General features: G+C 37.3%; 1 protein-coding gene across 2 annotated transcripts in view; it reads left to right on the forward strand.

Annotated features, from left to right (window-relative positions):
* The window catches only part of HECW2 (HECT, C2 and WW domain containing E3 ubiquitin protein ligase 2), a 173494-nt gene that overhangs the window by 130794 nt on the left and 18638 nt on the right, over nucleotides 1-24062 (forward strand). For both annotated transcript variants that reach the window (XM_074829571.1, XM_074829572.1), the window contains 8 exons: nucleotides 1549-1651; nucleotides 2676-2772; nucleotides 6846-6929; nucleotides 10019-10128; nucleotides 14112-14232; nucleotides 16332-16445; nucleotides 20088-20240; nucleotides 22335-22433. In XM_074829571.1, the coding sequence (XP_074685672.1) occupies nucleotides 1549-1651; nucleotides 2676-2772; nucleotides 6846-6929; nucleotides 10019-10128; nucleotides 14112-14232; nucleotides 16332-16445; nucleotides 20088-20240; nucleotides 22335-22433 (881 nt within the window). The remainder of the gene's footprint in view (nucleotides 1-1548; nucleotides 1652-2675; nucleotides 2773-6845; nucleotides 6930-10018; nucleotides 10129-14111; nucleotides 14233-16331; nucleotides 16446-20087; nucleotides 20241-22334; nucleotides 22434-24062) is intronic.

The raw sequence follows: 24062 nt of genomic DNA on the forward strand, positions 1-24062 counted from the left end.
ATACACAGTGCTGATTACCTGTCAAAATTTTCCATTCCATCTGGCTACATAAAATTCTTTAAACCATGTTTCTACATGTAATTTTAGAAGCATTTTCTTCATATTGTTACAATTGTAACTTGAATTGAATTGAAGTACAATTCCAGATAGGAATCTCAAACATAGCAATTCAATACAGTATTCCCATTCTGGGATAAATGATGTAATGATGTTCATTTATATGCATATGTATGAATCTGAACACCACTTTTTCTTCTGCGCTTATGGCTGAAGTGCTGCATATTGGCAGCTGTTTTTCCTATTTTTAAACTATTGCATCAAGGAACTGTACATTATTGCAGAAGATGAATACTTAATGAAAAAAATTCTCAAAATACTTTCTTTGGATTTGCCTTGCCACAAACTTTGATGTTTTGAAGCCACTGACCCAGTTTTTACAGGGGGATGCTCTAAAGCAAACTAACCAGTGTAAGGAATGCCTTTTTAGCTAAAGCTGAACTGCAGCGTGAAGCTGGAGCTAATAATAATGGCATTCCTTTTCCAGCACAGTGCCTACAGGAAATAGTTTTTGATTTTTCTGAGAGAGTGTTATCAGAGAGCACAAAGATCTTGGGAGACACCTCACGACTTTTGCTTCTTGTGATTTCAGAGACTGGATTTAAAAACAACCTTTATAATTATTTGATCTTTTTCAGTTAGATGTTTTGGAGATCTCTGAAGCCTGGAAGTGTAGTTCAATGCTGACCATTTCGTGTAGGCAGAGGAACTGAGAAGTAAACATAAAGGTCCAGCAGGATGAAAAAGAGGTTGAACAAAATGTTTTATATAGATAAAATACAAAATACTGACACTGTAGAGATGAGTGAAGCCTCAGCGCACAGAAAACTGCAGAAGTTGCCCTGCCACCACAAATGCTACCAGGAACAATTTTACATTGTGGTTCTACCCTAAAAAATGTTCATATGCAACATTTTTTAATCCCGGAAGGTGAACACAAAAAAATCAGAACAGTTTAACTGAATGATTGTAGGAAACATATTTTTACCAGTTTTGGACTCATTTGCCTTGCCTGAATGTGAACTCGCTTCTTTATCCTCCTGCTTCAGCTACAAACTTGTTTCCAGTTCAAATTCAGGTAAACTCCATTCATGCACAGAGGTAACAGAGGTGCTAATGAAGGAACATAATTTGATTTTCAGAACCTTCGATATGGATAGAGATGTCGGTGAAGTACAAAAGACCCTCTGAAGGAATTCCAATTGGAATTTTTTAGTCCCTTTTCAGAATGGGACTATTATTTTAAAATAGCAATAAACTTTCAATCAGTTTTGATTCTTCCTATTAATAGGCACAGTATACTAAATAATGTTTTACTAATAACTGTCATACAACACAGCTGATTCCTGCTGCAGTGATTACTGGGGATAGTGATCAAGCAAAGCATTTACGTACCTGTTTAGGTTTAAGCCATATGAGTTCTCGCTTTTATGTACCCAAGTGCACGTGCGGGCATAGAGACACTCATTGTGGTTACTTGCACATTTTCAGGTCGGGGAGGATTCACGTCATTCAGGACCACCAGTTTTGCCAAGACCTTCTAGCACATTTAATACAGTCAGCAGAGCTCAGTACCAGGATGTGGTTCCTGTGGGTATGTCAGCGTACAGCCTCTTTTCAGAGAAGTTCTCTGTGACTGAGTGTGTCACGTCAGTGGGCACTGCAGGGTTTTTCATTTGGCTGGGGTGGGTGGAAGTTATCATTTGTTATGATTACTTCAGTCCATCAGCATTTCCCAGTTGTTCAGTTGCAACCTACAGGAATAATACTGAGAAGTGTCTGTGCAGAACCAAAGAACTGATGTAAAACTTCTACCTTCCTAGCTCACTTACTCTATGCAGTGACAGGAAGAGTTGAAGCCAGTGAACCAAGTTGTCCTCTAATTGGACTCCATGTATTCCCAGTGATTTTTGTACAACTTCTGAGCATCTATTTTGGCAGGATTCCAGAAAGTGTTAATCAGCTTGGAATTAGTCATTAGCTTAATTTCTGTTCTCAGTTACATACACACAAAGTTACTGACTTCCGTGCCACCAAGAACAGAGTTTAGCTTATTGAATCTAACAGCTGTCACATTGTGCTAAATCAAGATAAATTAATCCAATTGACTATAACTGGCCCTTTGTACTGTGGCATGTTTACTTAAAAATCTCTGCTAATTTAAATCCTTCCCCTTGCCATGGACATGGTGTGCATACATCGCAGGCTCAGCAATTAGCAAGGATTTGATGTGGGTGTTTCCAATGACTGTTTAATGTTTGAGAATGGATTTCAGTGCCGTGAAAACCAAGGTCCCTGCAATTTTATTTTAACGATGAATATTCTAGTTTGACCTTAGCTAAGAGTGTAAGTGATGAAATAGAATAGAAATTGCTAACAGAATTAAAGCTGTTAACAGTGGGGACATGTCACAATGAGATTTTGTTCATAATCAAGAAGCACGTTCCCTAAATGATAGAATCAGTAGCCTTACATGAAAAAGTATTAACACAATACTGCCAAACTTAAAACTGTGAAGATGAAGGTTGCTTTCCTTATTGTTGAAAACTCAGAAGGAATGCAGTCCTGTCTTTTAGCAGCTCCTTGTTTCAGCATGATATTTTTGTTGATGTTTTCAGCTTACAATGACAAGATTGTTGCATTTTTGCGGCAGCCCAATATCTTCGAAATTCTACAAGAGCGTCAACCAGATCTTACCAGGAATCATTCACTCAGGTAATAAAATTTCTGAAGTTTGCTGTTCTCATTTCAATACAAAATGCAAATTAGAATTAGTTTCTTTCATTAAAATTAGCCATGGAACATAACAGATTGTAGACTTTTGGCGTATTCAAACATATTCACAAAGCTGTGGGAAATAGTTCTTTATTGTATTTCTATGTAACTCCCTGAAATAAGGTTTAGGAGAACAGAAGTAATGTGTTATTACCAAATAAAGGTACCTACAAGAAAATGTTTGGAACAACTGGCATAAGAGATTTGCTGATGTCTTCAAAATGTGCCAAGACAGCTGGATGGCATGGCAAATGTGCCCATTCATTTGAGTATGTGTACAGCTGGGAGCGTGAGGCAGAATGGCATTTGGTTTTGTCCTTATCTTCTCAATGCGCACCTACGGGAAGTCTGTCCTGACCTAATGACCTTGGAGGTAATTTTACGTCAATCAGAATTTTTAGTGTTTCTCCAAAATTTACGAAATAATTGTCTTCAGGTTTTTGCATAGTCCAGCGAGATCTGATGAAGGATGATCTTTGATGTTGTGTGGTTGTTATAATTCCCTCATATGCTTAGACTAGGAATGATATGTGAAATTTGGAAAGTGGCAAGATCCCTCTTAAAGTGTATCATGCACAGACACTTTAGTTCATGTATTTGGGTGGGTAAAAGATGTAATAACTTAACAACTTGGATATTAGTGACTAGGACTCAAATGACTGTATCTATTCTTCCTTGGACACTAAATTTAAAAAATGCTAGTTTGTTGGTTGCAGTCTGTCCTGTGCAGCGAGCTGTCAGTGCAGCACTCTGTGTTCCAGATGCCTATCCATACTGGCTGGTGTAGCAGCCCAGCACTGATTTTAATTTTTTTCTGTTCTCATAGTGTTACTTACTGATCCTTTTTCCTCCATGTCCTGCAAGTTCCCAAAATTCAACAAGCTGCCCTGTTTTGCAGTTTCCCAAAGCATTCTGTTCTAACATGATGAGGCTTCTATGTTAAAGATTTGTTTTACCCTCTAAATAAATCCTGGCTGACAAACCTGAAATTACATACTAGCAGAATACACGTTCTCTAGAAAAAACAGAGGAAAGGAGGAAAATACAAATTTACAGTTCTCAGCCTGTCAAAACAGTTCCTGTGTTGCACTCATATCACTACAGGCAAGTTTGTGCCACCAGGCTTGGTTTGAAATGTGAGCAAACTAATCTGTCAGGAAATAGTATACAAACAATTTCTGATTATTAGTAGTTTTATTATTCCTTTTTCCTTTCCCCAGTGTGCTTGACTTCCTTTACTCTGATAGCAATCAGAGTGTCATTTTCTTCATGTGTTTTGTGTCTTTTTGATAATTTAGAGTTCAGACTGTTCAAAAGACTTGTTTGTATTATCAGATTCTGCTTCTTGTAGAACCATGCTTCCTGATTACAGAATCATAATTTGCCACAAGATGGGTCCTTCTAAAGAAAAGATGGTTTTCAGATTAAAAATGGAAGATCAAAGGATAAAAGATACTGGTTTCTGTAATTCCTCATTTACTTGAGACTGTATATCCTGTATGCTTGCTTCATAAATAGACTGAAGATATAGGTCTAACTTACCTGCTTTAGCAGAATGATTGAGGATTTTAATGAACATAGTTTTATTTTATATTAAGTAGGTTTAGTCAGAGAAGCCATTCTGTTAAGTTGAATGTTTCCATTCTAGTCTTAGTCTTTGAAATTAATATATTTGATTAAGGTAAAGTATCTTCCATTATACCTCTCCTATATTCTTCTAGAGTTGATATTTCAGTAGCATTTCTTATATTGTTATAGAGATCCCAGTTTCATTTTTCCTAGTTAGTCTTTTAAGACCCCAATTTAGCAAGTTACTGAAATCCACATCTATTTGATACGTTGTGAGACTAAGCAACTCCAATGACATTGCTGTAATGCTCGATGAATTAAGACCTAAGTGAAATCCCACACTATGAATTCTCTGTGTAATTTTTTTTTTGTGTAGTGATTAGTACAAATGTCATTAATCTCTTTCTTTGAGGATCTCAGTGCAATTGAAGTAGAATGATGATGATATTAAATATTATTATTACTACTATTATTGTAATAATTATTACATAGGTGAGGAGGAAAATCAGTGTTTGGCCAGTGGAAGAGAACAGATATAATTTGAAAACATCTCTTACATTTTCTCTGTAAAATAATTTCTCATTCCTAAAAGGAATGAAGAGGTGTGATAAGAAGTTGAGGATCTATTAAAATGTACAATGAAAGTATACTACAGGTGGGAAATTGTTGTTCAGAGGTTTTATGGTGGAATGAGAACATTGTACTTACCATACTGTTATTAAGCGTGTAGCCAGAATCAATCTCATTGCAAACCACCACAGATAAAACTGAGATTGTTCAATAATGTAAAGGGCTTCAGGCAAGGTACCTATTATACATTAAACAGAATTTATATCTTAACAGAAGGTAAAAGGCATATATTTAAAAAACTGTCATTGAAATCACAACTTTTATTGGTAACCCCAAGAAGTCATGGATTGCATTCATTTGGAGGGCTGCATATTAGTTAACCCAGAAAAGATCCTTCTGGTTCTTGGTGTTGCTGCTAGTTAAATGCTAAAATATATTTTTTAATCTGCCATTTATTTCCTCAAACCTTGCTATTTGGGCTCTGATGTAAATTGGAGTAGGTTCTGGAGGTGTCCAGACGTCCCTGCCCTGGGCACTCCAGGGCCATGCTCACAGGTGGGCAGTGTGTGTTGGCTTTGGCTCAGCGCTGTGCTAGTGGAACTACAGGGCTTCCAGGATGGACTTAAACCTTCACTGGGTCTTGATGAAGCAGGTACTTGACTTTCAGTACCTCTCTTCATAGAGAAACAGTGAATTACACACTCCTGCGATGTCCACCATGGCTGTAAACATAACTGCAAGTTACCAGGGAATGTATGTTAGGTCCACTGTTTGAGAAGCTCTTTACGCACCATGATTTTAGAGACAGATGGCAAGGAATTTGGTTTGATCCTTTTGTTGAAACTACTGTGCCCGAAATGATGTGTTCCAGAAGTTCATATTGCAGCTGCCAGCAGCCTTGCATGGATCGTTTCTGACCTTCTTGTCACTGTTGGTAATAGAACATTGGGGTAGATGGACCTCTGAACTGAGCCAATGCTGCTGTTATTATGGAGAGTTCTTTACTTTTCTGTTTGTTTGGGGGTTTTCTCCTTTGGAATTGGGACAGTTTTTACTACATGTTTGTTTTTTGTTTTCCTTCTGAAGAGTAAAGTCAAATTAGAATTTATCTCTACTGTACCATCATATACCTTGTATGGATAGAGAGAAAATAAAAGGGATGTACTTCTATTTTAGAATGCAGGGAAAAATTCTACAGAGAAAAAGAACAGGAATCAACCAAGGAATAATATTCAATATAAATCCTAAAAATCTGTGTGTTACCATGCTCAGATGCATAGATTCCACAGTAGTGACCAAACTGGGTCTATGAGGAAGGGTGTGTGCTTGGATGAGCCGGGGGGAAGAAATAGTACAAGGGTTTTTCTGGAAGATCTCTTAAATGCAGTGTGGTACGAAAACCCTGCTTTTAAAATCACAAGCGTGCATTGTAATGTATGGCTTGCATTTGTACAAAGGTTCAAAAAAAGATAATACCTCTTTAAACAGGTCACTTTCAGAATAGTTGTGTCTTCCCACAGGGCTCAGCCTCCTACTTTGAATTTGGGGACACAGCTAGTGTGAACTTGAAGGATAGATTTATTTTTTTTTTAATTGTTTTTTGCTACTTGGATGGCTGTACTACCTGAAGCAGCCTGAGCATTGAAGAGATGAGGGCAACAGGAGAATCATTCCTCAGAACAAATTATCTTTTTGGATGTAATATTTTGTTGCTCATATGGATATAGTGTGGCAGGGAAAAAAAATGATTTCTGAAATACAGAAGCATAACCCAGAGGTTTTTATGATATACCCTGTACTTGTTCTTGTTGCTGTGGTGTACTTTGGTGCCTTATTTGCAAAAGATATTTTGGAATTCTTTTTTGCTTACACAGGGAGAAGATCCAGTTCATCCGGACAGAAGGAACACCTGGGTTGGTGCGTTTATCCAGTGATGCAGACCTTGTCATGTTACTCAGGTAGGCACTGCTGCTTTCAGTGCATGTATGGAATATGCTGTGGCAGCTGCTGAGGAGCCTTTCAGTGAGCAGTGTGTGCTGACTTAGGGGCCTGATCCCTTCAGTACTTGGACTTGCAGCTGGGAGAGCTACAACTCAAGGGTCAGACTTTTTTTATTTTCATCATGTTTAGTTTCTAGATGGTAGTTGGAGGTCACATTTTTTCATAGGAGTGATGGAATGTGATATTCTGTCTGAGGAAAGGCGAGTGCGGAAGTGCTGTGCTTATCACTTACATGGGTTTGCCCAGACCACCTTTTATTGTCCTGTTGCATCCAGCTCTGGTGTTTAGATAGGTGGTTCAGGTTAGACCTCTTTGCAAGAATGTGCCTTCTACTGCTTTAAGAATGCATCTCTAGTTCTGTGGTTTGGGAAGTTGTATTTGTGAACATTCATACTTGAGAAGTGTCTTTATTACTTAATGTCTTGCTGCCTCTTCACTATGCTGTCAAGCATTGTCCCGTTTAATAAAGGAAATACAGCTACAGAGTTCAAGAAATGGGAAGCTGCTTCTTTAATATTTTTTGTTTAAGCAATTAACTCAAAAAATCAGGCAGATGCTTTGCTAGAATTAAACCCTTATATCTTGATGTTGTATTCTCATCCATTGTAAAAATGCATCAAGAAATTCACGAGCACATTTAAAATTGAATCTAGTGAAATAGGATTGGCATTAATAGTATTTTGAGGTCAGGTTGCATAACAATAATCCCTTCTCATCCCTAAATCTCTGAATTAATTACAGCTATAAAAAAATCTCATTTTAAAGCCATGCTGAAGCTTTTTTAAAATGCAAATATTGTTTCTTAAAAAAACCTTTTAAGATTTTTGTTTTGATACATAAAGCATGGAGATGACACAGGTTTTATACAGAAAAATCTGGCTTCAGCTATCTGTTTTTAAATAAAGACTGCATGAATGATTTTATCGTTGCTCTTTGACTGGATTATGTTCCTTCTAGTGTCCTGTTAAACAGCAAAGACTGCAAATAATTTTTATAGTGGAAATAAAGAAAATTCAAAATTTTTACTGCAATCTTTCTTTTATAGAAAAGCAATAATCAGTATAATTGATTTTTAAGAGAAAAGTAGTAGCCAGTGCCTCCCTAGAATAATTTTATCATATTTCCAGATTTTACTTCTCTTAATTTACTTTTTACCCCCCCCAAAAATCTAACTGAAAAGCATTGCTTGAGGATTTTCTTCCCATTTTATTAATAATCTAATAATACCATTGCCCCGAGGACATATTATTGATAAACTATTATCTGTGCATCCATTAGTTTCTTAAAATGTTGGATGTTAAACCTCAAGACCTGGACGGAGTTATTGTGAACTTACTGTGAGTAAATAGTGGTATAAAATCAAAAGTGGGCTAAGCTAAAATAGTGGTGTACTGAGGTGATGAAATTTCTTTTCTTACCATTATTTAGTCTCAGTGGAATTTTCACATTTAATAGAATCCTCTAGCAGGGTGTCATCATAACCCTTCTCTACGAAAACCTGAAAAAACTGCACTCTGATCACAATGACTCAATATTCCTGGGGCTCAGGACACCTGGGTTCTGTATCTGGCTTGGCTGGTTGGATGACCTTGGGGAAGACTCTATCTATTTACATGCCTCTGTTTCTTTTGTTGCAGGGAATGATATAATTGTCCTGTAAAGCACTCTGAGATATAGTAAATAGCTGGGTGGAATCACTGTTTCTGATACTTTTACTGCTTGGGAACTCTGTACCTTTTTTCATATGCTTCAGTAAATATTAAGTTGCCACCAACTAAAATAAACCAACCCCTATGTGTTCAGGGACTGGAGGTACAATGCATCACATTTTTAAAAGTACTTTAAGAACAGCATTGTATTATGCTTCAGATGTTAAGAAGAAAATATTTTTCAGTTTCTTCTTCTAAACATGTTATTTGGTATACAACACAAATCATCATTTTAACTCTTTAATGTAATCCAAGATTGAAATAGTGATTTATATTTTATCACATTTTCAGCATCAAAATGTAACTTGGAGGAAAACAATGCATGGTCATGAATGTAAAAAGAACTGCCAGAAAATACCCATTCCAAAAAATCTCATGCAAAAACTTTTTCTAGGTATTTGTTAGGTGAACAAACTTAGTAAGAAACATCTTTTATTTGAATGTTGCTTTCATTTTCATTAAGCTCTATAGTAAAAGATTGGCTTGTGATTCTTCCTGTAGCTCAATTTTTAAAAATATCTTTTACATATTATCTCAACAGTTTATTCTTATCTGTGTTGTCTTTAACATCCAACATAGACTTTGATATCAGATCCATTCTGATATTAGATATTCTATCTCTTTTTGGATTTGCTTGTGTGAATTTTGGAAAAAGGCTGAAATTTTTATATATATACAGACTCTGTGTATACAGATGCAGTGATTAGACTGCAAAATGTTTATTGTTTTTCTCTTAAAAGTTGTGTAGCAATAATAGATGAGGCATGAAATAACTCAGCCTGAACAAGTTAGATGTGATAACCTGTTTCAGCAACAGTGTTAGCATTAAAGATAAAATAAAGAAATAACTTATGCCACCAAGCTTACTATTCAATACACTCAACAAGTTCAGATGTGATTCTTAATCCTGGATGCTTACAGTGTTTGTCTCTGTTCCTGGTCTTTATGCAATATTGCAGATCTTTTTCCAGGAAGGTGTGGCTAAGGTTATTGACCCCTTTGTCATGAGAACACAAGTTCGTGGTTTGGTTTTTTTTTTAAAAAAAAGGCACATTGGCGGATTTTAGAGGCCAGTTAACTGTATTTTAACTTGAAAAGAAATACCACATTATGTGTAGCAATGTCCCATAAAAGTAGTGATTACTGCTTTCTAGTACTTTCAAGATCTGATTGAGGGAATGGCAATGAAATATTTTGTAGCACTCTAAGTATGCATAGTGGAAATAGGCAAGTGACTACCACAGAAAGCAGGTTAGTAACTAGAGATTTATTCCTAGAAAGTGAAAGATGCCATTCATTCAAATACACGTTATTCCTTATTTGCTCCTTTTTACCAGCTTGTTTGAGGAGGAGATAATGTCATATGTGCCGCCACATGCCTTACTTCATCCTAGTTATTGCCAGTCCCCAAGAGGCTCGCCGGTGTCTTCACCTCAGAACTCTCCAGGTAAGTTGCTCAGGCACAGCTTCTGCAGGGGCTGGACAAAACCATTTCTCATACTTGGTAAGGACCAGTTCCAGATCAGTGAAGTCAGCAGCACACTCCTGCTGCCTTCCCAGAAGTCAGAGAACAGGAACAATTGAAAAATTGATGACTATAATTTTTTGTTTGCTTTCCAAATTGAAATTCATGGCATCCTAAAGCCAAGAACCTACTGTTTGGAAACTATAACCTATTCCCCTTTGCGGTTTTCAGCTTTTAGATGGGTAAAGTTACATGAGTTGAAGCTGAATTCTGAGTGGTCCATGAGCTTGTCACTGCAGTACTTTCGTTATGATGGTATCTGTAAGATACTGCAGTAGAGTTAGTCCCGTAATTTAGTTTACATTATGCTGCATGTAATGACTTTCCACCTTTCTGAAGATACAAGTTCTGTTGCTCCGGCAATGACAAAGATTTAGTCCTATTTTTGAGCAAAGTCAACAAGTGTGATTGCATTTGTCAGACTTGAACGTTTGCTTTGGGCTCACAAGATCTTTTGCTGATAGAAAAGATTGGTGTATTACAACTTCAGAGGTTGTGATTTTGTTCTGACTTGTAAAACATGCAAACTTGTTTTTCACTGATCTGAAACAACTAAGTGACTGCTTATGCCAGGATCCTGATGGCTAGAGAATTAAAAATATGAGATCTAATAACTGTACATTAAAATGCCAGTGTTAATGGGGCTGTGGGGCAATGAGTAACAATTTTATGTAAAGCCAGATTGTTGTCGCTTCACATGAGTTCAAAAGATAGTGTATTGCCGCTGTCTGGAAATACATGTCAGAATGGAATTACATTAACATTTTACATAGTAACCAAGTTGCGTGTTAGATCTAAATTATTTCAAATATGACTAGTTCCATTTGACCTCTGAAAGCTAAGTACAGCAATTTGAAGTTCATAGATGTCGCTATTAGTTTTCTCAAGAAGATAATAGATAAGTAAAATAAAATCACTACAGTAAATTGGAAGTGGTTTAAGAGGATTTCTACAGATTTGAGAACAAAAGTATAGATAAATGGAGAACATTTGGGATGTAAGCAACTCTAGGTAGTTCCAGACAATAAGAAAATTCTATCAGAAATAAGTACTGTGATTTTTATGGGCATTTCCCTGTCCACAATCATAAAAAGCTTTTCCTTTTCAAGAAACCAGATTAAAACCATTCATAAACATGTCCTGAGTGGTAGCTTTTCCTGCTGCTGGACATAGGACCTCTGTAGGACCTACTCAAAGAAACTATTCGACGACCTTAATGATCTTACAGCACTCTGCAAAGCAGCAAAATATAATATTCACATGTATTGATATTTTTGATAAATATATAGTTTAGATATAACTTTTGTTGAAAAGAAATGAAGAATGAAATCTGCATGTATGCATTTTATTTCCAACTGCAAACCTGGCAGTCTTTTATGAGTAAAAACAGTTTTGGTTTTCGAAATTATAATTTCTTCATTACTAGTACATACACCAAAGCATGCTGGGCAGGGCTTCACTCCAACAAAATATTTCAAAATGCATTCAGTCTTTAACAGGTGATATTCTCATCTAATCCGCAAGGAAGTAGCACATCAGTAAAGGATGAACAGTGATGGTTTTAGTCCCATTCTACTTAAAACTGTAATCTCTATTCTATTTCATAGCAAAGTATAGACAGACCATTGACTCTCCCTGTCAGTCTGCAAGTATGCATGTTTGTGTACAAATGACTATTTTGATGAGAAATTGTAAATAGCCCCTCATTTCTGTGGAGGCTCTGTGGTTTTTTTTGTCAGCTAAGCTGGCTGTGCTGCACTGCACAAGGTTGTGTGTTATGGATCCATTGTTCAGATCAGTCATAATCGGTTGTACTTTCTCTTTTGGGAAGGATAAATAGTCATGAAGCTACTCTTTATATCTGCTTTAGAATATAACTTCTTTGAAAATCAAATATGATTATCACATCACTGGTGTTTTTTAGCTCTTCCATTAACATCCTTTGTTCCCAAGGTGGAAATAATCACTATAATTGCCCAGGAATTTCTTGGCATATGCATCTGATTTGCAATGAGGATTTGTCATGTGCTGACAGAATAATATACTGCTGATTTCTGAACCATGAAGTAATGTGTTACGAGATTTATGTTCTGCGGTATCTCTCAGCAAAAACTTCCTTCAGGGGTTAAGATTAAAGTATGCTTTTGTTGTATTTTTTTGGTGACTGCATTTTTGTACCTACTTTGACCCACAGTGAAAATAAACAAAGTAGGGGTAAAAGGCCAATAATTAAAAGACTGTTTACAGTTTCAAGTTTCTGTAAGTTTTCTAGAGAATTCAGCTGAGTGTACCATTGGAAGCCCTTGGTGCGCTCAGTAAAAGAGGATAACTACTATAATTAATCAATGACCATGATTTGTTTTTCCAGAGGGACCCTGTGTGTTCCCACTGGAGCTCTAAGGATACCCTGACACTTTCTGTTCCTCCCACACATCACACTAAGCCTAGAACAAGTGGCAAGCATCTTTCTGGTCAGACAGGTCTTTTAAAGACCTGTAAATGTCACTCAGTGTTAATACTGATCTCTCTTGTTCTCTCTCTGATCTCTGCAGAGAGATCGAGACTGCAGCTTCCTCCAGCAGCCACTTCCGCAGGATGTGCTCGTCACCTTGCCCGTCAGACCCATATGCTTTGTGGCTAAGCAAGCTGCTCTCTTTTTCCCTGGTCTCTGCCCACAGGCTGAACAGATACATGTTCTCTCATACCGTGAGATGTTACATTCTCATGTCTTCACCCATAGTAGCAGTAAATGTTTCTATATTGGCTTAGTTTCGTACAGGGGGCCATAACAAAACTGAGATAAGAAACTGATCGTCACTTAGAAGACCGAAGGCTACGTATACGTGCTTCTAAACTGTTCATTTGTATTTCCAGTGCATTGTGGGCCTGTTATATGACCACCAGTTGCAGACAAGTAGTTGGCAACCTACGTATACTGTAGGGCATGAGAAATTTTAAATGTACTCTTGAGTTTTTTGTGGGGGATGTCTACGTAACCATACAGGGCAGGAATTTAATGTTACAAAAGCCAGGGGTGAAAAGATGAACATAAACGGTCTAGGATTAACTGCTTCTTTGGCACACTGTCTTGCAATCAAATCATTTGAAGTAATTTATCCAGGGAGGCAGTGGAAGTTCTAATGCTTTTAATATTCAGAATAGATCAGACTAAACATCTAATTTGTATGTACTAGACTTGTACATGCAGATGTGGGGGTATGCCATTTTTTTAGCATTCAGTTCTCATCTCTTCCTGCTTTTTTAAGTAATGGACCCTCAAAAACAGTTTTTCAAAAATAAATTCACTTAGATGACCATTGTGTGGGTTCCTGCAGTCACATGTGAAAAGTTCCACAAACTTAAATTTGGTAGTCTTTCCATTCTTCCAATATTTTTCTTCCTTGTACTTCCCCAGGGGAAAACTTCTACTAGGGAATTTCCAAAAGTCTTCTTTCTTCAGCTTGATGTATTCAACAGAGGCACAGCAGAATATAGTCTGTTCATGCTTAATTTCTGAGTTCTTGTTTTTCGTGATAATATTAAAACCAGAACAGACCAGAACATTTATTGCATGAGCTATTTTAAACGTTAGATATAAAGTGTACTTGACAAACAAAAGTTAAGTCTTTCCAGTTGATTGTGCTGGCTTTTAATTCCATCTTTTGCATTGACCTGGATTTGCTCTTTTAAGATTTACTTTAGAAAGATGATACTATTGGAAATGAGCAACCAAAAAGTCTTGGATGCAGAGCAGATTTGAAGATATGCATCTTTTACTCTTTATAAAGGTGACTAAACCAAACATATACCATGCCTTTTGCTATTAAGGAGCCTTTTCAGTAGAGGATAGGACATTAATCAGTTCATGCCACTACAGCTCATTGTTTGCTTATTGCTTCCTGCAGGTACTCAGCGTGCCAATGCCCGAGCTCCAGCTCCTTACAAAAGAGACTTTGAAGCCAAGCTGAGGAACTTTTACAGGAAGTTGGAGACTAAAGGATATGGACAAGGCCCAGGGAAATTGAAGTATGTTGCAGAATCTCATGAAACTGGATTTGTTTCTCAGGCAGCTTGCCTTGCCTTGCACATCTACAAGCTTCTTCCCATTAGAAGGAATGCAGATGTTATGGTTACCCTTGCACTTCTGGAAATATAAAAGCCTGTCATAAAAGACTTAGTGCCAGCATGGGATTCATAGCAGAGGATACAGAAAGTTCTGAGCGCTTCTTTTCTGTTTCCTCCAACTGTATTTTCATACAATATTACCAATACAGTGCCAAAAGGCACTTTGGGAAGAGGCATGCAGAACAGGAGGCATCTAAATTCTTCCATTATAGCAGTTGCTATGATATGAACAGTTACATTCTCTCATGTCTTTTTTCCATTGAAAAAACTAGATAGGCTTATCTTTTCTATATCATTGCCTGTATTGATATTACAGTCCTTTTCAGTAAAAAGGACTCATATAATTAAATATTATTAAACTCTAAGGATCACCTTAAAAAACTGCTAACATTTTTACTTCAGCACTGTGAATGTTAGAGTGCTTGGAGTGAGGTGGTCTTCATTTATTTAGTAATCGTGTGATTACATACTGTTATGTTAAGGATCATCATCATAAGATACTTTCATAATTTTGTAAATTACCAAGTCTTGTGCCAGCTACTAAACTCTCATAGTTTGATACTCGCATAGTAGCCATGAGGCACTAATGTTTTTAACCATTTATTCTATTAGAATAGGGGGGTAGGTTTTTTGTTTGCTTGGGCTTTTTTCCCCCAGCCAGTCACTTCTCACATTTTGCAGGAATTTCTGCAGAGCTCAGACTTCATTTATGTGAGCTTGTTAGAAGTTTTCTGCAACTGAGATGGGATTAAAATTGTATTGTTTAGACAGTCCTAAGAGGCAAGAGTTGGACATTGTCTGCCTATAATGTAATGAAATCATAAACACTTAAAGCTTAATCTATGAAAGTTTTGCCATGAATGCTTGGGCAAATAGGTAGTAGAAAAGAATGGCATTTGCTACCTCTAAGATCAATTACATTTCTTGCACCTTTTTTTCCTGACCTATTTGCCATCCCCTGTGGATTTTTAAGCAGAGCAACAGCTCGATTTTCGAACAGAAGTTTTCTCTGGGTTCCTGTCCCAGGTGTACACTGACCTGCTCCTTTTTTTCAAACCAGGACCCCAGCAGAACTTACACACTGCCTGGGTCCTTTTGTTGCCCAGGTATTTTGCCAGTTCCTGGCCTCTCCACTTGTGTGTCCTCTGCAGGATAGCACAGTGCAATCACTGACTGATGTCTGCACAAGTAGTAAGGCTAGCAAGGGCTTTTCAAGAGGTTCTGTGGTAGCATAAGCTTCCTCTCTGCAGGCAGCAGCAGCTCCCAGCTTCTGTCTGACTGACTGATCAAATGCAGACATAAGGCAGTATTTGAATATAAAGCAAGCTAAGTTTCAGGAAACTAATTAAACACAGTTTTTTTGGCAGAAGATAAAATGTTTAAGTAAGGAGGATTCTTTCACCTCTTATTTTAGATCTTTATGACACTTCCTCACTTTCACAATTTTTATTTTAGAAGGTACACTATGTTTTCACATGTGATTCTTCAGTCTAGTTTTGGACAAACATTGGCCATTCCTTCTAGACTTTTTGTCCCATCACACTTACACTGGGGATAATGTAGGGGTGTGTGATTCTGGAGTTACCATTCAGTGACTTTCCCATGGTTTTATCTTTTTCCTTGTTAAGAGATTAATTTTTATGTAAAAGGTTAGATTCTTGATTACAGTAAGACTGATATGGAGGCCCAGCCTTATAAAAGGATTTTAAACTTAATGAAAATGCCCACTTCAGGACCTTTTCCATTGAAGCCTTGAATTTAAAGAAGAACTGTGGTAGAAAAAATAAAAATACACTTCTTTGAGAGACATTTTATTGAAATCTAAAGTAGATTCTTGAGGGAGATAGCCAGCTTCTGTCTGTTAGTCTGATCTAGATCAAATTATCCCGCAGAAACACGAATCTCTATGAAGGCACCCTATTACCTTGCAGTGTAAGTAGATGTTTCCAGCTGTGGTTCATGTTCATGAATTGCTGTTTCAAAATTATTCTGCTCTTCAGATTAATCATCAGGAGAGATCACTTGCTAGAAGATGCCTTTAACCAGATCATGGGCTACTCAAGAAAAGACCTGCAGAGAAATAAACTCTATGTCACGTTTGTTGGGGAAGAAGGGTGAGTAGAACAGGGAAGTAAATGTGATCTCAGAACTCTGTGTGTCTCACAGCTGCTGTTTCACCAAATTTCTTGTGGTCTAGAGCGAAAAGAGGAAGGATTACAGTCAGGAAATGCCATGTACATAAGCCTAGAACATACAGCTGTTCAAGATGACTTCTTAGGCATTGTGAAATGTATCGTGCCTTTGCAGAAGTTTGCCTTTGTGTGTGTTTATGTGAATTTTCACAGTAGTTGGTGCGTGTTTCAGAATGTTGCTGGGAAAGCAAAGAAAAAACAAACAACTTTCTCATGTTATTCATATTTCTTTTCTGTCAGTGCTGACATTATATCTCTGGTGCTTGTTAAATGACAGCTGCCATTTGTTGGAGGGAGGGTCCTTCAAGAGTAGACTAGAGGCTCAATCCTTAATTCAACTCCTGTCTGAGACAATGGTTGCTGAAAGCCCTCAGTGCTACAGGAGGTGCTCACTGCCTCTCCAGGGCAGGGCCTGTGTCACAAAGAAAAGCAACTAGGCTGTTGCTAGTTGTCAAATAAACACAAATATTCCTGACATTTCAAAGTCATTTCAAAGAATTCTCAGTCTGTGTCTAACACAAGTCTAAGGTGTTACCTGTTGCGAGATGTGCATTGCAAAGCAAGATGTGGTTAGATTTTCTTTGCAAGTGAAACTGGTACTATTTGTCTCTTTCATCTCTTGATTTGTGCCCCCTTTGTCAGATCTAAAAGCCTACTGCCTTAGGCATATATTTCATGAATGTATTTGTAAATACATTCAAAATTTGATTCCTTGATATTTAGGAAACTGCAGCGCACAGCTCTTGGAATTCTGTAGTGTGCACTATTGCCATGCATTGTGTTGAGTCTTTAAAATAGCTAAATTGTAATAGAAACATCTCATACAAGATTAGATAAAATTAATCTGTCTTTGAAAACCCCTAAATCCTGTTGTTTGTTTAAAGTTCACCCTGAAGTGCTTAGTGTTAATAAGGACTTGCTGAAGTCTTAAAATAAAAATGTTGACAGCTGAGAGCCAAGTGTGGACTTGTTCATATAAATAATATCACCATGCTGTCTGAGGAAAAACTCAGAACTGGAATGACAAGGCTGGTGCAGGATGAGATCACACTATATTGACAGAGCAGGGTGGGGATGCAGGAACGAGGTCTGTCTTACACAGCCCCACCAGCCTTTACTTTCACAGCTACAACCTTGACTCAGATTTAAAAATGAAAGGAAAAATTTTAAAATCACACTTGAGATAGAGATTGATCCAGATAGACCGTCTCCTTCCATCAGACATCAGGCTTTTGCATTTCATCACTCAGTACAGCAAGATAAAGAGTGACCTGGAAATGGGGATGACACATCCTGTTCCCATTATGTTCAGCTTTACACAAGACTCTCTTCTTAATGGAAAAGAATGAGTTAATTAAGAGCAAAGTCAAATTAAAATGACGTCAATTCTCTATTTACAAATCTGTGTTTTGAATGAAGAAAGGACGTGTGCAAACAGTATTGTTTCATCAGAGATGGTGCAAGGATATGTATCACATCAAACTATTCATTTGGCTAGGTGTAGAAAGACAGGTCAGGGTGGAGGACAGGAGGAATACTGAAAGTTAATAGTTTCCTATTTTCTGCTTCTTTCCCTTTAAGTTTTTAAGTGGGAGTTTGCTCTTGCATTTCTTTTCCTCTTGGTAGAGAGGTGTAAGTCTTAAAGTCACAGGTAATGAAATCCTCACAAAATTAAAACATTTTAGTAACGATTTATTAGTATATAAATTAGTAAACGGGGCAACTCAGACATAGTTACTGCTGTTCATATGATTTTTATTATAAGTCTCATAATGTTTGGTATCTTCCTTGAACCTTCAATTTCTACAGTCATGCAATTGTGATGCTAAGTTTGATGTTTTTACATTCATACTTTGTGTGGTGATAAACGAAGAAAATTTTGATCTAAAGAATATGGTTCCTTAAAGTTATTTTCCCTAAATTCTATTAACTATTAGCAGAAGCTGCTTTGCATTAAAGAGTGTAAATCTGAAGTATTAATGATGCTTCCTAGGAGACATGAGTCATGTTGCCAACAACATACTACTCTACTCCTGAATACCCAAATGCCCCACAGTTGCAGCTGTTGTGTGGTTGCATACCTCTTGTATGAAGTTTTCTCACCCTTGTGCCAAACCTTTAATTGTGGGATAAATCTGACTGGCAGTGCAAGACTCTCATGATTGATTTATTTAACATGACTCACAGTAACTCTGCATACAAAAGGAGCTGTATGAAATGGCTGGTAGTCAGGCACAGTTTCTGTTCTATCTTAAGATTTCATAGTGTGTTGATTATCCCAGAAGTTTGCAAGAGTATTCCAGATGACCCTTTACTTGATCCTGGTATTTGTTCCAAGATTAAGATCCAACAGTTGTCCATGATACCAAACCATGTTGGTTTTTTTCTGCAATTTGAGGATGGAATCTGCCCTTCTTGCCAGGGTAAGGATCTGTTTCAGTACTTCACTTCTGAAGCTTAACAGAAGCAAAGTGCTTCCAAATGACTGAAGGGAAAATGCTTTTCATTCAACAGAGGAAAGAGTCTTTGTCTTCAGCTTGATAATGGTACCTAGCCTTTACTTTCCTGACAACTTCATCCTCAAAAGACAACTCTCATCTATGTCTTCTGTAAAAGTTCATGAGCCAAAACTGCTACTAAAGCAGCAGTCCTATGTGAAAGCTGATCATCTCTGTGAAACTTCTGTTTGTGCACTGTCTCAGTACTAAAGCAAGAACTTCTTAAAAGTCAAGTATGAAATCTTCAATCTGTAGAAGATATACCTTTATTTGTTAGGATTATAATAGTCTCTGTTCCCCACAGGAAAATCCCTAGTTTTCTGTTCTCCAACTCTACCAGAACATTAACTTCATACTTAACTCATTTCACTGGTGACCTGCAGCATAATGTCAAAATTCAGTCTCAGTGCTTTGTCAGCAATGAGTTTGTTTATGATTCAGGGAGAAGGGGTTATTTAGATTCCTTGTTCATTAGTCCTGGAATCTTGAAATAGCAAAAAAAAAAAAAAACCAAAGGAAATGCACTTTCCAAAAGACATTTAAATGCACTCAAGTTTGGAAGACAGACAAGAAAATTTAGACCAAGAAAGATAAATCACTGAAGTTATCTCACATTGTATTGCTAGAGAAAACAGAAATATTATCCTTCAATTTGTCCTATTGTTGCAAGTCTGCAAAAACAATATATGACCATTGTTTGCTTTCACTCTTGATTTGTCAGATGCAGACAGGTCTAACATTGTCTCTTTTCATGTTTCCTCCTCCCCCCTGCCCCCAATTATTTGGTTATATTCCTGTGGCAAAGAGGCCATTACAGCTGGAGCCAAAATTTTTTATGAGAGCAGCCCGCACAGAGCACTTCGTTCCAGTCCTCCAAGCCATTCCATTTCAGAATAGCCCCACGAGGACTTCACATACCTTGGCATTGAGCAATCTGCAGGATAAGGGTTCTGGTTAAAATCTTACAAAATTTTAATTAAAATATAGCATAAGGAATGTAGATTCAAAAAAGCGTTTCTTTGTACACGATGAACACTTCATAGTAGTGTCAAATTTCTCTTTAAAGGTTGGACTACAGTGGACCTTCAAGAGAGTTTTTTTTCCTGGTGTCGAGAGAGCTCTTCAATCCGTATTATGGCTTGTTTGAATATTCAGCCAATGATACCTATACAGTACAAATCAGTCCCATGTCTGCTTTTGTAGACAATCACCATGAGTGGTAAGAATTATTTTTCTTTTGCAGATATGTTTTCTGTTGTTTCCACTTGTAGGCAGTTTCTCATAATCTGCTCAGACATAAAACACAGAATCTGATCTTGTTAACCAGCAGCAAAGTAATTGCATTTCTTTAGACTTCCCTGATTTTGTTTTCTCTTGTGGTTTTAAATGATCTTATTTCTCACAAGGTCAGCAAAACTATGATTTGGAACATGTACCATGGGATTGTCTCACAACACAACTCTGCGTTTCTTGTACATTAGCAGTCATTTCATGAAAGCAATATTAGCCTCTTGTGCATTAAAGAAAAAAGAATGAAACACTGGCTTTTTGTCAACTAAGGAGATGAAGGGAGATTTCAGACAGGTGTTACTGTATGTAATTTGTTTGAGTCTTCCTGAAGAGTACAGAGGTCTCCTCAGTGGAAAAAGAAAAAAAAAAAGGAAGGAAATCTATGGAAGTATCTTAATTGGGAGTGGGGGGAGACCACTGATTACAAAGCTCTTAAGCAAAGTCTGTACATACACACATACCTCTGAAATAGTTATCAAGGATTTTTACATAATCCCATTTTCAGAATTATTAGCCAGTTTAAATCACCCTCAGTTGATTTAAGCCATAATATCGCCGGAAGTCTCTAAAGCTATGCTGTGAATATTAACAGAGAATTCTGTTGTGTAGGTAGTTAGATGACAGTAATAATGGAATGACAACTGCTTATCTGTGTAGGACAGATATATACAGAGTTCTTATTTATTGGAAGCCAGTTATGAAGAATGAATATCAGAAAGGAATCTCATTGCTAGTTTTAAAAATTAATAATTAATTTTTAAATTGCTAGTAATTAAAAATTAAATGGTTGGCTACATGTAGTTCAGTTCGTTGAAGCAATCTACCTGTTGAACTCCAATACTGCAACAATAAATGGCATATGCTGTACTGGAAAAGCAGAACAGTCTGGCAGAAAGGGGATAAAAAACCTTACATACTATGCAGCTTCTGCCAACATTTTGTATTCATCCCTGGGTTCTGCAGTGCCGGACCCGAGACTCTGGGGGTGAGGGAGGCATAACCGCCTGTCCTTCTGGGAGTGCTGGTGCCAGTGGCAGCACTGGTTGCATACAGCCTCAGAGGGAATTCAGAAGATGCAGCTGTGACAAGCAGTTACGCATGGAAGGAGAAGGATCTGCATGTCACATACCCATCTTGCAAACCCTGTGTACAGGCAGGTATAATAAAGCCCTAATCTTTCCAAGAAAAACGTTGCTGAGGATGCATAAACAGAAGGTTTAGAAAGCATCATTTTCTTTGAAAAAGAACACTAGACTTAAATCTAGTTCTAGAGATGTGGAGGATTTTTCACAATGGATCTTTATTCTCATGGGAGTATTTGCAAAGACCTTACTATTTCGAAGTTGCTGCCATCCAATCTCAAATCTGTCAAACCCACTCCCTCCCCCTCAACCCTCTTTACCCACCCGACAAAATGAAGGTGATAAGGAAAGAAAGAGAGAGGGGAGAGAAGGAGACCATTTAGATCCCACTGACATAGTGCTGGCGAGCACTGCAATACATAAAAAAGCTTCCAGCCACTGTTCGTGAAAATATATAGAGCAAGCTCCATAATCACCAGTCAGAAGAGGGAGCAAGGAGCCACTGTAAGCAGTAAAGACAGACATCAAGAACTGTCAGGCTGGGAAAGGGTAGAAAAACCTTTGGCCTCCCAGTAACATGAAAACAAGTTAATCCTATATGGAGTGTGTAAAGAAAATAGACAGTGGCTATCATTTTGGAAGATAAGCTTTTATAAAGAGGCTACTCTGGCAGGGGTTGATTGGGTTAATATGGATTTGACATTTTTGAGAAGTTGCAACTTAGGTATCTGAGGGATTTTCCACACCCCACAGACTTGCATTTTTTCTGTGCTTTACTGAGAATGTAAAAGAAACACAAGAAAAAAAAACAAAAATACCACAATTTAGACATAGCTATCTGATTCTAAAATGCTGTTTGGAAATATATGTAAGTTTTGATGACAGAGCAGTGTACAAACCACAAAGTTTCAGTATAAAAATTGTAACTCTTTCTCTTCCAGGTTCAGGTTTAGTGGTCGAATTCTTGGTCTTGCTCTGATACATCAGTATTTGCTAGATGCCTTTTTTACACGACCCTTTTATAAAGCCCTCCTCCGAATGTGAGTAGAATTGTTGCCTCCTTTTTTGTTTGGTTCCTTCCCCATGGACAATGCCATCTTGCGTATGGATAAATTAAGATTGTTTTATCATCAAAGAAGACAGGCTATTATTTATAATTTAATAATTTCATTTCAATCCATGACTTTTAAAAAAAGTTTACTCGTTTCTGCTTATGGTTATTAGCCAGTTACCTAATAAGTGAGAATGTTGTTTCTGATCAGTATTAAAACTTTATGTTTTGTTTTAGCCATGTTATCAGCTTTCTTCTACAAAATCTTACATTTGAAGTTGTACAGTGAGATGCTGTGGTTTTTCTTCCAGATATTAATAGAGTTCTTACTCATTTGTCTTGTAACGTCTCACAGGATAGGGTATGAATCACTTTGTAACTTAGACTGCAAGACCCATTCTCAGAGGTAGACTGGTTGTTGGCAGTCTCCATTTTGAGGAACGGAACTTTGATATACTTTAGACTTTGTTTTCAGAACTACTACTGTTGTGGCTAAAACAATGAGAGCTGCACTTGCTCAGCATGTCTGGAATTTAAGACCTAATGAATTTAAGCTGCTTCACTTTTCATCCTCCATTTGAAAACTGGTTTTGAGAAGTCTGGAAGGGTAGTTTTTGTATAAAACATCATACATTCTCATAGTGTGGTAGATGTAGTAGTGTCATCCATTCTATTGCACGTATATTTTAAAAGTACCTAAATGCTAACAGCATCATTTTAGTAAGAATGAGGACCTACCCCAGATGTGCTTTAATATTAATATTGTGTGACTGCCACATTAAATTAATTGTTTAACCTGGTGGATCTATAAACAGTAAAATTAAAAATGAGGGTCAGCCACCTTTGTACACAGCCTAATTCATGCAACTTCCTCATCTAAGCCCTGCACCTTCGCTTTCCTCAGAACTGATGAGCCATCCAGACAACCTCTGAAGATGGGACATTGTGCCTAATCCATCAATTTTGATGTAGGGGCTGTTACTGCAGGATGTCACTTAAACTACCCTTGAGCATCCAACTAAAAGTACAGGACTTCTGACTTTATACGGACCCAAGAATAGAAGCGGGCAGGGAACCCTGCAGCTGAAAAGCATCTTACTTAGTGCATAGCCCCAGTGTCCTATTTCACAGAACAGGATTTAAGGAATTAAGAATGACAGAAATTGCCACCACAGTGTTAAATATTATTAACAGATGGCATGTTCAAAGCTTGGAGTAGTAACTGTTAAGGACAGCAAGGGCCAGTTGGCTTACAGGTTGGATATGTAAAAGAAGGACTAGGTAAGGGAAATATGGCAAAAGGTAAAAAGATATTTCTGTGGTAAGTGGGGTATCTGAACAGACTTATTTGCACAACAAAGAGATGAGAGAGAGGTGGTCACGTAAGCAAAAAGGATAGTAGTTGTTTGTTGTAAAAACTTACCATTTCTTTTATGATTTGAATTTTTTGTCTCTTCAGTCTGTGTATTTTCATAATTCCAAAATATTCTTCACAGGAAGCATGGGACAGACTCACCATAAGCTTAAAAAGCAATGTGTCTTCAAATTAATAAATTCTGGAGTTTTGTGTATTAACAAAATTATTTCGTATTGTACAGTAACTGCTATTACTAGGCAA

Source organism: Strix aluco, chromosome 6, assembly GCF_031877795.1.
Source record: "Strix aluco isolate bStrAlu1 chromosome 6, bStrAlu1.hap1, whole genome shotgun sequence".
NCBI classification, from domain to species: Eukaryota; Metazoa; Chordata; class Aves; order Strigiformes; family Strigidae; genus Strix; species Strix aluco.